We start from the raw sequence: 12,969 nt of genomic DNA on the forward strand, positions 1-12,969 counted from the left end.
CACTCCAAGAATGATTTGCTGTTTATACATAAATAAAGCTACTCCGACCTGTAATATGACAACACATTGCACACATACCAATAAACACCAGGCTGTGGAATTCCGAGGATATCCGAAGAAATAACAAATCAGCAGGAGCAGCGTCAACACAAAAAGGAGGAGGGAGACAAATATCACCCAGCCTTGGCTGACTTTATCAGCAACGTTGATAGAAGCCACAAGGATCCAGACTAATGCACCAAAAACCTGTAGAAGACAAGTAGGTGGTTATTTTATCATCAACCCCAGACTGATTCCCTCACGGATTCCAAACGGTTTCTGTATCCAGTCCTCCTCTTCGAAGGAAATCCAACAGTAATGTCGCCACATGGATCCCATTCATTGGCTCGAACCCTCGGAAAGAGGAGCTGGCCTCCTTCCTACAGTCACTGGATCACGAGGAGCCAGAAATTGGCTCACTGTCAAATCGTGGATTCCAGGTCTCTCATTTTCTCTCCTTTAAGAGAGGGTTCATTATTTAAACTGGGTAGTCTTCAAACAAATCCAGGTCAGAATGACTAGGATAGAGTCATTGTGTCATTCAGCACCTTTTGGTCCAACTTGTCCACACCAACCAGGAATCCCCATCTGTCCAATGTTCCTATTACTTTAAGTACCCACATTGTTTATGTATTTATAATGATTGGTTTACCCCATCCCTCCACCTTTGCTATAACCTGAACACCACACTGAGCCTATTATCAATATTTCCAGATTAGAAGCACATTATTGGCAAAGTTGTGGGCGTCCAAATGTCTAGAAAAACACAACTGGAATATTTTTTTACGGAATCCCTCCAGGGAACTTGAAATCTCAGGCATAATGCCTGCTGGTGGAACAGTTCAAATGGTTGATTCCAACATTTACTGTCAGTATTCAAATGTAGATAGGATGTTCTTATATAGCTCAAATGACCAGCCAGTGCTCAGCCATGACTTGGTGGTAAGGTGAGGATACGGTTTTTAATGTGGGTTATTGTGGTTTCTAAAGAAATAAAGAGAGAAGACTGATATTTACACAGTTCCTCATGATGTACAAAGTACTTCCCAACCAGTGTACGGTGTCTGAAGTGTAACCATCATTATAAGGTGAGAAACATGGCAATCAGTTTACACATACAAAAGATCAATAAACAGCAATGAGATAATGACCAGATGATTTGTTTTACCAATCTTGGTTGAGAGATGAATATTATTGAGGACGTCAGAGGATTCCCCGAACTTATATGTCATAGAATATTTTTCATTCATCTCAGGGGGCAAACTAAGCTGTGGTTTTATTGATGAATTCCCAAATTCAGTGTAAAATCCACACTGCCCTATACTAGCCCACATTAAGTCCTGTTTTCCTATCAACCCGGTGCCCATTGGCCTACATGGGCTTTGCTCTACCAATACCTGCATTATCAAAATTCTCATGTGTTCAAATGCCTCCTATCGATCTCACCCACTGCTCATCTCTGTAATCTGCCCCAACTTTACAAGTCTCTGAGATCGCCACTTTCAAACAAACTCTGACTGTCTTATAAAACACACTCTTCCTTTGCCTCAACATTGCAACTGTGCCTTCAGCTGCATCAGTCCGTGCTCAAGGATCAGCCCATTCAGGATAGAATCTTGCCAGGGCCTGGATGGCATGGGCTGTGGTGAGAATCATGAGTGAGGCCTTTCTCTATAGGAAGGGCGACAGGTCACATTTCCCAACTAAGTTCCCGATGTCAAGATGAGATTCTTGCTAATGAAAGATGAGAGGATGAATAAAAGGGATTATCACTCACTATTAGAACATAGAACCGTACAGCACAGAACAGGCCCTTCAGCCCACAATGTTGTGCCGACCATTGATCCTCATGTGAGGTAAACCTAATATACGAACCCTCAAATTTCTGTGGCCATATGCATGTCCAGCAGTCTCTTAAACATCCCCAATGACCTCGCTTCCTCAACTGTTGCTGGTAACACAATCCGTGCTCTCACAACTCTCTGCGTAAAGAACCTACCTCTGAGATCCCCTCTGTACTTTCCACCAAACAGCTTAAAACTATGACCCCTCATGTTAACAATTTCTGCCCTGGGAAATAGTCTCCTGATGAAGGGCTTTTGCCTGAAACGTCGAGTTCGCTGCGCTTTGGATGCTGCCTGAACTGCTGTGCTCTTCCAGCATCACTAATCCAGAATCTGGCTATCAACTCTATGCCTCTCATTATCCTCTCTTCCTTCTTTTTTCCAATGAAAAAAGTCCAAGCTCAGTCAACCTCTCTTCATAAGATAAGCCCTCCAGTCCAGGCAGCATCCTGGTAAACCTCCACTGAACCCTCTCCAAAGCATCCACACCTTTCCTATAATAGGGTGACCAGAACTGGACACATTATTCCAAGTGCGGTCTAACCAAAGTTTTATAGAGCTGCAACAAGATCTCTTGACTCTTAAACTCAATCCCCTGTTAATGAAAGCCAAAACACCATATGCTTTCTGAACAACCTTGTCCACTTAGTAGCCATTTTAAGGGATCTATGTACCTGCACACCAAGATCCCGTTGTTCCTCCACACTGCCAAGAATCCTGTCTTTAATCCTGTACTCAACTTTCAAATTTGACCTTCCAAAATGCATCACTTCGTATTTATCCAGGTTGAACTCCATCTGCCACCTCTCAGCCCATCTCTGCATCCTATCAATGTCCCGCTGCAGCCTACAACAGCTCTCTCTACTGTCAATGACACCTCCAACATTTGTGTTGTCTGCAAACTTGCTGACCCATCCTTCAACCCCCTCATCCAAGTCATTAATAAAAATTACAAACAGTAGAGGCCCAAGGACAGAGCCCTGTGGAACACCACTCACCACAGACCTCCAGGCAGAATATTTTCCTTCCACTACCACTTGCTGTCTTCTGTTGACCAGCCAATTCTGTATCCAGACAGCTACATTTCCTTGTATTCCGTTCCTCTTGACTTCTGAATGAGCCTACCATGGGGAACCTTATTAAATGCCTTGCTGAAGTCCATATACACCACATCCACTGCTTGACCCTCATCAACATGTCTAGTAACATCCTCAAAGAACTCAATAAGGTTTGTGAGGCATGACCTGCCCCTCACAAAGCCGTGTTGACTGCCTTTAATTAAGCCTTGCTCTTCCGGATGGTCATAAATCCTATCCCTCAGAATCCTTTCTAACACCTTACTGACAACCGATATGAGACTGACTGGTGTGTAATTGTCGGGGATTTCCCTATTTCCTTTCTTGGAGAGTCCTCAGGTACGACTCCAGTCCTCAGGTACGACTCCAGTGGAGACCAAGGATGCAAAGATCTTCGCAAGTGACAAAGCAATTGCATTTCTCGTATCCCAAAGCAGCCGAGGACAAATCTAGTCCGGCCCTGGCGACTTGTTAATCTTAATGCTTGACAAAAGTTTCAGCACATCAGCTTCCTCTATCTCTATCCATTCCAGCATGCACACCTGCTCTTCAATGGTATCATTCACTATGAGGTCCTTTTCTTTAGTAAAGACAGAAGCAAAAAATTCACTTAGGGCTTCCCCTACCTCCTCAGACTCTATACACAAGTTCCCTACGCTATCCCTGATCGGCCCTACTCTTTCTTTGATCATTCTCTTTTTCCTCACATACGTGTAAAATGCCTTTGGATTCTCCCTAATCCTTCCTGCCAAGCCTTTCTCGTGCCCCCTCCTGGCTCTCCTCAGACCATTTTTGAACTCCTTCCTCTCCTGCCTATAATCCTCTTGAGCTGAGCAAGACCCTTACGTAAGCTGCCTTCTTTCTTTTGTCGAGAAGCTCCTCCGCTCTTGTCATCCAAGATTCCTTTATCTTTCCCCTTCTTGACTGTCTCAGAGGAATACATTTGTGCATCATTTGCAACAACTATTCCTTAAACAGTCTCCATGCCCTTTCCATGGAACAATTGCGCCCAGACCATGCTTCCAACTCACATCTGATAGCATCATTGTTTCCTTTTCCCCAATTAAATATTCTCCCATTGTGCCTGCTTCTCTCCTTCTCCATAGCTATGTAGAATGTGAGGCAGTTGTGGTCACTATCACCAAAATGCTCTCACACCACAAGATCTGACACCTGCCCCGGCTCATTGCCAAGCACCAAATCCAAAATGGCCTCTCCCCTCGTCAGCCTGTCAACGTACTGAGTTAGGAAACCCTCTTGAACGCATCTTACAAAAACAGATCCTTCCAAACTATCTGCTCGAAGGAGGTTCCAGTCAATATTGGGAAAGTTAAAGTCACCCATTACAACAACTCTACTACATTCACATTTTTCCAAAATCTGCCGACCTATGCTTTCTTCCATCAGGCTATTGGGGGGCCTGTCGTAAACCCCTAACGAGGTGACTGCTCCCTTATTCTTCCGAATTTCCACCCATACTGACTCAGTGGGCAGACTCTTCTCGACAATGGTAACTTCTGTAGCTGTGATACCCTCTCTGATTAGTAGTGCTACACCCCCTCCTCTTTTTCCCCCCTCCCTATTCTTTTTAAATGTTCTAAACACTGGAACATCCAGCAATCATTCCTGCCCCTGAGAAACCCATGTCTCTGTTCTGCCCACAACATCATAGCACCAGGTACTGATCCATGCTCTAACTCATCACTTTTATTCCTGATACTCCTTGCATTAAAGCAAACACACTTTAACTGATCCCTTGGTTCCTTCCCAGGAAATTCCTTCCCACTGGCTGCGCTATCTCTTGCTATTGTCTCATCTCCATGAACTCTCACCTCTGGTATACAGCTCAGGTTACCCTCATTATTATCCAGCTTCACCCCATTAATACATGGTTTCCTGTTCTCCCAACTGTTGGATACAAATTAGACACCAAGAAAGTCTGGGTGGCAACTGCAGCTTGACATTTATTCCTAAGAGTTGGGCAACACTTTTTGACACATTTCATGGGCAGTGGCTTCATTCACCCCAAGCCTTTGGAGGCTGGCATCTAATGTGTCCAGCCTCTCTGCACCCCCTCCAACCCACTTACAGTCTGCTTCTGCACTATATCGCTGGGCTTCGGGTGCAGCAGCCCTCTCTTTGCGAGAGCTTGTGCGTAAGGGCACATAACCAGCCCATGGAGCAGACCAGCATGCATCGCATGGGGCCGCTCACCCACTCTCTTTACGCTCGCTCATTTAGAATGTCACTGGACTCCCCCCTGCATTCCTGCCTTGCCTTGTCATTTCTGAGCCTTCATCATCCACTAACAGGCTCACAACACATCCGTACTCCCTGGCCTCTTAGCGCAGCCACAAAGCCTGACATGTGGCTGAACGTTGCTGTGAAGCTCACTCCTGCCTCATGTGCCAACAGCTTTCAGTGCCAAGCCACTGTACGCACTTTAAAATAATAGCCATGTCTCACAGTTAAAGGGATCCAGGCACAGTCAGTCAAGGGCAGAATCTGACACCAGTCACAGTCAGTCTGCCATGATGGGTGGTCAGGGTCAGGGTCAGGGTCCTCTCCTGTAAGCGAGCGTTACCACTTTAGGACATTTTACTGTAGCAAAGGTGCTGAACAAGTGCACATTATTGCCGTTGATGTATCATATATTCATTTCTCTCAACAAGTCATTGTCCTTAGAATGTTTTTATTAATTCAGAAAACAGGCGTCACTGACTGGTCAGCAGTTATTGTCAGGCCCTAGTTGCCCTTGAGAAGATGGTGGTGAGCTGCCTTCTTGACCCGCTGCAGTCCATTTACTGTATGTTACCCCCACAATGCATTAGGGAAGGAATTCCAGGATTTTGACCCAGTAATAGTGAAGGAACGGCAATAGATTTCCAAGTCAGGATGGTGAGCAACTCAGAGGGGAATGTGCAGAGAGTGGTGTTCCCTTGTATCTGGTGCCTGTGTCTTCCTAGATGGACATGGTCGTGGGTTTGGAAGGTGCTGTCTGAGGATCTTTGGTGAATTTCTGCAGTGCATCTTGTAGATAGAACACTCTGCTGTTACTGAGCAACAAGATGGAAGAAATGATATTTGAGAATATGGTAGCATCAAGTGGGTTACTTTGTCCTGGATGGTGTCAAGCACCCCACTGAAATACTTGATGTATTTAAAGGCAAAGGTCAGGGTGTGGAAAATAAAGCAGGTGGTTAGCTCATAGTTTACACTCAATTCCTGATGTGTCTCCAATATTCTGGTCGACCCAGTAAGGCAGTACCTGCAGCCTGCTGACCATTAGGCCAAGTAACTGTTAAAGGCCTCAGTCTGATCAGGCCACAACTTTTCACCCTGTGAGGGCAAGCAGAACTACCTGGGAGCTTTAGCTGCATGCGCTTACTTTAACCAACCCTCACCTCCCAGATCCGATCCTCAACCCCTGCCATTCCCTCACAGCCAGCAAGGGCTCTCTCAAACTCATCTTACATCAGGAGCACATCTACTTTTGGAGGAGAGAATTACTGCTGATGCTGGAATCTGTACTGAAAGCAACAAATCACAGCAAGACAGGAAGCATCCAAGGAGAGCAAGAGAGCATGCTAATGTTTCAAGTGTAGATGGCTCTTCATCAGAGGTAAAGTGAAGTGTGGAGGGACAGCATTTATGCAATAGTTTGGGAAAAGTATGGCGGTGCTGATGGAGAAAGGACGGTGATAATTCAGATTAAGTGATTGGAATGTGAGAATGGCAGAACAATGGTGTGTCTAACTGTCAGACTGGAAAGAGAAGACAGTCCTGAAGAAGGGTTATACCGAAACATTGACTTCTCCACCTCCTGGTGCTGCTGGGATACATGCCCACGTGTCTATCCTCTGGAGGAACAATACAGTCCAAAGATGTGCGGATCAGGTAAATTGGCCATGCTAAATTGCCCGTAGTGTTAGGTAAGGGGTAAATGTAGAGGTATGGGTGGGTTGCGCTTCGGCGGGTCAGTGTGGACTTGTTGGGCCGAAGGGCCTGTTTCCACACTGTAAGTAATCTAATTTAATATCTCATCTTTAGATTAAGCACTTTACAGCCTTTTGGGCCTAATATTGAGTTCTACACCTTCAAATTGTGAACCAACTCCCATTCCTTCCCTTCCTTTTAGCTTTACTTGTTACATTTTCTGTCACCATGTCCCCTCTCCCCTCGCCCCAACCCCAGTGGGACTGTCTGTTCTTTCCAGAACGTCCTTTCTCTATCAGCACCCGACACCCACCACTGCCCAACTATCACGTAAATGCTGCCCCCTCCATATTTCACTTCAGCTCTGATGAAGAATCATCTGGACTCAAAACACTAGCTTGCTCTCACTCCATGAATGCTGTCTGACCCACTGTGATCTCCAGTACAGTATTTGTTGTTTTAATCTACTTTGGCACTGCTTGTAGTCCCAGCCTTTACCACTATATTCTTCTGGCACTATTGAGACTAGAGAGCAGCCAATCAACCTCACCCCCGACAGGGAGCATAGTCTCAACGTGACCCTATTGAGCAGAATATTGCTGCAGGACAGTTGGGTTTCTGGTTGGTGATCTGCGGAGCATCTTTTAGATTAGAAGGAAGTGTATGTAATCTGCTCCCCCATGAAATCCACCCCTAGATACAGTGATCTCCATTACGGCAGTCACTACTGTAGATTCTGCCATTGCTGTTTGCACAGATTACACTAACCACCATGTTACAACACTGTGACTGCACTTCAAAAAGCACTTCATAGAATTGTGGAAGCCGTATGGTGGAGAAAGATGCCATTCGGCTCTTCAGGTAGGAGTCATTCCCTCATGCCAATCTCCTGCTTTTTCCTCAAACCCTTGTGCACTATCCTAATCCAGGTTTGGAGGTGCCGGTGTTGGACTGGGGTGTACAAAGTTAAAAATCACACAACACCAGGTTATAGTCCAACAGGTTTAATTGGAAGCACACTGGCTTTCGAAGTGTCGCTCCTTCATCAGGTGATAATCCAAATATTCATCCAATAGCCTCTCACTCGCCTCACACAGAGCTGCCTCCATTACACTTCCAGGCAGCACCTTCCACACCTGAACTGCCTACTCTGGGATTAAAGCTTTTTATTTTCTCATATTACCCTTGCTTCTTTTGCAAATCACTTCAAATCTGTCACTGAAAGGCCTCCTTTTGTGAAAAGAATTATAGAAGTGTAAGTATTTCTGATTATTAGAAGTTTTATTTCACTTGGCTGAAGAAAACAATGATGTTGGAGATGGGCCAAATGATTCAGCACTCCAGAACCACAGCAATGTGGTTAACTCTTCATTGTCCCAATTAGGGATGGGCAATAAATACTGGCTTAGCCTACAATACCCTCATCCCATGAATGATTATATAGGAAAAAAGTGGGAGCCCATGTCTGTGCCTTTGTCAACAACTGGTGCTTAGCTAGTTCTGTGATGATTGAAGTTAGTCAGTCTGTTTCAGTTGGCTACCCTGCTATAAGCTCAATAAGGTAAGCCAGACTTCTTGTTTTCAATTGACTGAGCGACTTCTTTGAAGACGCTTTTTCCTCCTCTTCAATTGGAATTAAGACTGCTCGCAATTTCATCTCATATTTGACCTCAAGATGGCTTCCAATCACATACTGTTGGAAGAGTGTGGATGAGGGTAGAGCAGTGGATGTAGTGTACATGGATATTAGGAAGGCATTTGATAAGGTTCCCCATGGTAGGCTTATGCGGAAAGTCAGGAGGCATGGGATAGTGGGAAATTTGGCCAGTTGGATAGAGAACTGGCTAACCGGTTGAAGTCAGAGAGTGGTGGTAGATGGTAAATATTCCGCCTGGAGCCCAGTTACAAGTGGAGTTCCGCAGGGATCAGTTCTGGATCCGCTGCTGTTTGTAATTTTTATTAATGACTTGGAAGAGGGAGTCGAAGGGTGGGTCAGTAAATTTGCAGATGATACGAAGATTGGTGGAGTTGTGGAGAGTGAGGAGGGCTGTTGTTGGCTGCAAAGGGACTTAGATATGATGCAGAGCTGGGCTGAGGAGTGGTAGATGGAGTTCAACCCTGTCAAGTGTGAGGTTGTCCATTTTGGAAGGACAAATAAGAATGCGGAATACAGGGTTAACGGTAGGGTTCTTAGTAAGGTGGAGGAGCAGAGGGATCTTGGGGTCTATGTTCATAGATCTTTGAAAGTTGCCACTCAGGTGGATAGAGCTTGTAAGAAGGCCTATGGTGTATTAGCGTTCATTAGCAGAGAGATTGAATTCAAGAGTCGTGAGGTGATGTTGCAGCTGTACAGGACCTTGGTAAGGCCAATTTGGAGTACTGTGTGCAGTTCTGGTCGCCTCACTTTAGGAAAGGTGTGGAAGCTTTGGAGAGGGTGCAGAGGAGATTTACCAGGATGTTGCCTGGAATGGAGAATAGGTTGTACGAGGATAGGTTGAGAGTGCTAGGCCTTTTCTCATTGGAACGGCAAAGGATAAGGGATGACTTGATAGAGGTTTATAAGATCATCAGGGGAATAGATAGAGTAGACAGTCAGAAACTTTTTCCCTGGGTACAACAGAGTGTTACAAGGGGACATAAATTTAAGGTGAAGGGTGGAAGGTATAGGGGGGACATCAGGGGTAGGTTCTTTACCCAGAGAGTGGTGGGGGCATGGAATGTGCTGCCTGTGGGAGTGGCAGAGGCAGAATCATTGGTGACCTTTAAGCAGCAATTGGATAGCTACATGGATAGGTGCTTAAGCTAGGACAAATGTTTGGCACAACATCGTGGGCCGAAGGGCCTGTTCTGTGCTGTATTGTTCTATGTTCTATGTTCTCGTATTTACTTGCACAACCACGAAGTCACCTGAGTTGTCTCTTGCCTCAGCGCGTCTGCTGCTGAGCCCTTCTCCTCCACCTCGCTCATCCCTAGATTTGTCAATTGAACAACCTCCCGCAAATGCTGCCCTCCGTCAACTAAACATCGATTCTCGAGTTTGTAATTCACTCTGTGTCACAGCCACCTGTCAGAGCTGGACTCACTGACCTACATTGGCTCCCTGTCAAGTCAAACTGTGAGTTTAACTTCTCAAATTCCTCCATGGTTTTGCCCCTCCCTCCAGCCTCACAACACTGGGGTGTGTTGTGAGTGTGATTTGCTAACACAGGTCTTTTTAGCTGGCCAGGTTTATTGGTGATTTTGCCTTCAGCCTACAAGATCCTAAGGTCACAGAATCCTCTTCCTTAAACCTCTTCACTTATCTTTAATACCTTAATATGCTCCTTGAAACCTAAATTTTTCCCCAAGTTGTTCAGCATCTGTCCCAATCTTATTATCTGGCTCATTATAACTTTGCTTTATAATTCTTTTGTGAAGAGCCTGGGGTCCTGTTCTTGACGTTCCTTAAATATAAGTATAACTTGAAAAGGAAAAGCAAATCCAAGGCGTAGAGCCCATTCACCCAAAGCAGAAAAGGCAAATCAGATTTCTGACTATTTTGTTTGAATGAATGATCATCGTTGTACTCACAAGTTCAGGTATCATGAAAAGGTCAGGCATGTTGGTCAGTAATTTGGTGCCTCCAGGTATTATACAGTCTGACGGAGGGTCAGTACTGCTGGGCTCCGGTGATTCCGGGGATGCCATGGTTTTATCCACTCCAAGCAATACTTCTGTCAATTCCTACTGCTTTCCTATTGTTTGCAGCAAGCAGTGATCTTAGCACTGATAAATGAGTACACCTCAGGACACACCTCTTCCCAAGTTTTTGCTCGATAAACTGGTTTTAGCTTTCACTCCTGGCACACCTAAAAATACAATTGTCGTGGACTGTGTCAATGTTCAGTCTCCAAATACCCAAAACGTAAAGAGACCAAAAAGAATTTATTTAGAATGAAGCACTGACAGCTTAAATATAACCATAAAGTCAATTATTTTTAGATTAGATTATTTACAGTGTAGAAACAGGCCATTCAGTCCAACAAATCCACACCGACCCGCAACCCTACACCTAACACTATGGGCAATTTTAGCATGGCCAATTCACCTAACCTGCCCACCTTTGGACTGTGGGAAGAAACCCACACAGACACAGGGAGGATGTACAAACTCCACACAGTCAGTCACCTGAGGTAGGAATTGAACCCACATCTACTAGCACTGTGAGGCAGCAGTGCTAACCACTGTGCCATCAGGGCAAGTAACCACAGTCTATCAGTTCTCGTCCCAAATCCAGTGATGTGCTTTTGTGGTAAAGTAGAGCTATGTCTTTCAGTTGATTTGTATTTTCCTCTTGAAGAACTGTAGATGAAGTGCAGATGAGGTGTAATGTTACAGAAGTTGCACAGTTTAAAGGGAAAGCAACAAGTTTGTCATTACAGTAAACAGCTCCTTGGCTAAAGGTAACAAGCTCGGGAAGGTGTAGGATTTCGGAGATTGTGGGTGGGAGCAGATTCTGAACAGAACGCCAATCAAAGGACTTCATTGTAAGAATTGACCTGCATATGCAGAGCGACAAATAAGACAGGGAGATGAGCAGCTACACTGCTCCCTCTTTCTACCAACTGCTGCAACTCATTTTTAATCATGTGCAAAGCAAAATGGTGGGGTGTTCAAAATCTTAAATAAACAGGGTAATTGCTGGAAATACTCAGCAGGCCTTTGGAGAGAGTTGTTTCAAGGCAGAGCTGGAAGAAAACAATGATGCAGCAGGTTAGAAGCAAGTGCAGAGGCAGGGAAAAGGAGGAGATAGGGGGACATATCATAACTTTGGGGAAGTTTAGATCAGAGTGATGCTGGAAAAGGACAGCAGGTCAGTCAGCATCCGAGGAGCAGGAAAATCGACATTTCGGGCAAAAGCCCTTCATCAGGAATGATTCCTGATGAAGGGCTTTTGCCCGAAATGCCAATTTTCCTGCTCCTTGGATGCTGCCTGACCTGCTGTGCTTTTCCAGCATCACTCTGATCTAAACTTCCCCAAAGTTATGATATGTCCCCCTATCTCCTCCTTTTCCCTGCCTCTGCACTTGCTTCTAACCTGGTGCATCAAAACTCTGGTTTCCAGCATCTGCAGTCCTCACTTTTGCCCATAACTTCGGGAAGGTCTGGAATGCTTGAACTTACTGCTGAGTCAGCTGGAAATCTGAAGGAAAAGCAAAACCTGGCTGAAATATTCAGCATTACAAAGATTTCCTACTACCATAATAGGACGGTTTGGGCAATTAACTTCCAGGGTAATTAGCGGTGTGCAACTAAAAACATTGAGCCAGCTACCGGTATATGCCATGATTCAATAAAGCAACTCAACTCAAACAAACCGAAATCTCAACCCTTCAAAAGAAGGTGGCGTGAGGCTGTTAAAATAAAAGGTGTATCTTGGTAAGCAATCCTATTTCAGCATGGGGTGGAATTTCTCCTTACATTTCCTCCAATGGTTACATTTGGGACAGGCCAGCTTCACAATTCTGAGCATTGTCATTGCCAACATTGAAAGGGGATTACCGCTGGTGCAATCTCTTCTGGCAGTAATTGGAGTTTCTGGGCCTAAATCCACTTCATTGTCAGACATCTCAAATGGGCAGCGAACTCACAGTCTATAGAGCAGGAGGGTTACCCGCCCTCCTGTATGTCAGAAGTCACATGACACCAGATTATAGCTCCACAGGTTTATTTGAGGCACAGTGGGCTGGTTGGCTGGTTTGTGATGCCAATAGCATGGGTTCAATTCTCACACTGGTTGAAGTTACCCTAAAGGACTTCCCTTCTCATGCCTCTCCCCTTGCCTGATCGGCAGTGACCCTCAGGTTAAACTACCACCAGTCATCATTTTCGAATGGAGAGTGTAGCCTCCTGTGTGTGACAGACACTTGGACAATGCATAGTAGATAGCTCAAATCCCTTGAGAAATGTCATGAGTGTAAAATCCTGTGAATCCACTGGAGCTCCGATACCTGTGTTTCCTCTCAGGCCAACGTTCCCCGTATCAGAGACATTAGTAACCACCAAACAGCTGCATTGGACAGGTAACGTTATAC

General features: G+C 45.1%; 1 protein-coding gene across 1 annotated transcript in view; it reads right to left on the reverse strand.

Moving 5' to 3' along the window:
- The window catches only part of LOC132830889 (myelin and lymphocyte protein-like), a 29,879-nt gene extending 19,211 nt beyond the window's left edge, over positions 1–10,668 (reverse strand). The window contains exons 1-2 of the mRNA XM_060848815.1: positions 10,466–10,668; positions 79–246 (exon numbers count right to left, since the gene is read on the reverse strand). Of these exons, the coding sequence (XP_060704798.1) occupies positions 79–246; positions 10,466–10,582 (285 nt within the window). The 5' untranslated portion in view covers positions 10,583–10,668. The remainder of the gene's footprint in view (positions 1–78; positions 247–10,465) is intronic.
- Between the last annotated feature and the right edge of the window lie 2,301 nt (positions 10,669–12,969).

This window comes from Hemiscyllium ocellatum, chromosome 3 (assembly GCF_020745735.1).
Source record: "Hemiscyllium ocellatum isolate sHemOce1 chromosome 3, sHemOce1.pat.X.cur, whole genome shotgun sequence".
Classification (NCBI taxonomy): Eukaryota; Metazoa; Chordata; class Chondrichthyes; order Orectolobiformes; family Hemiscylliidae; genus Hemiscyllium; species Hemiscyllium ocellatum.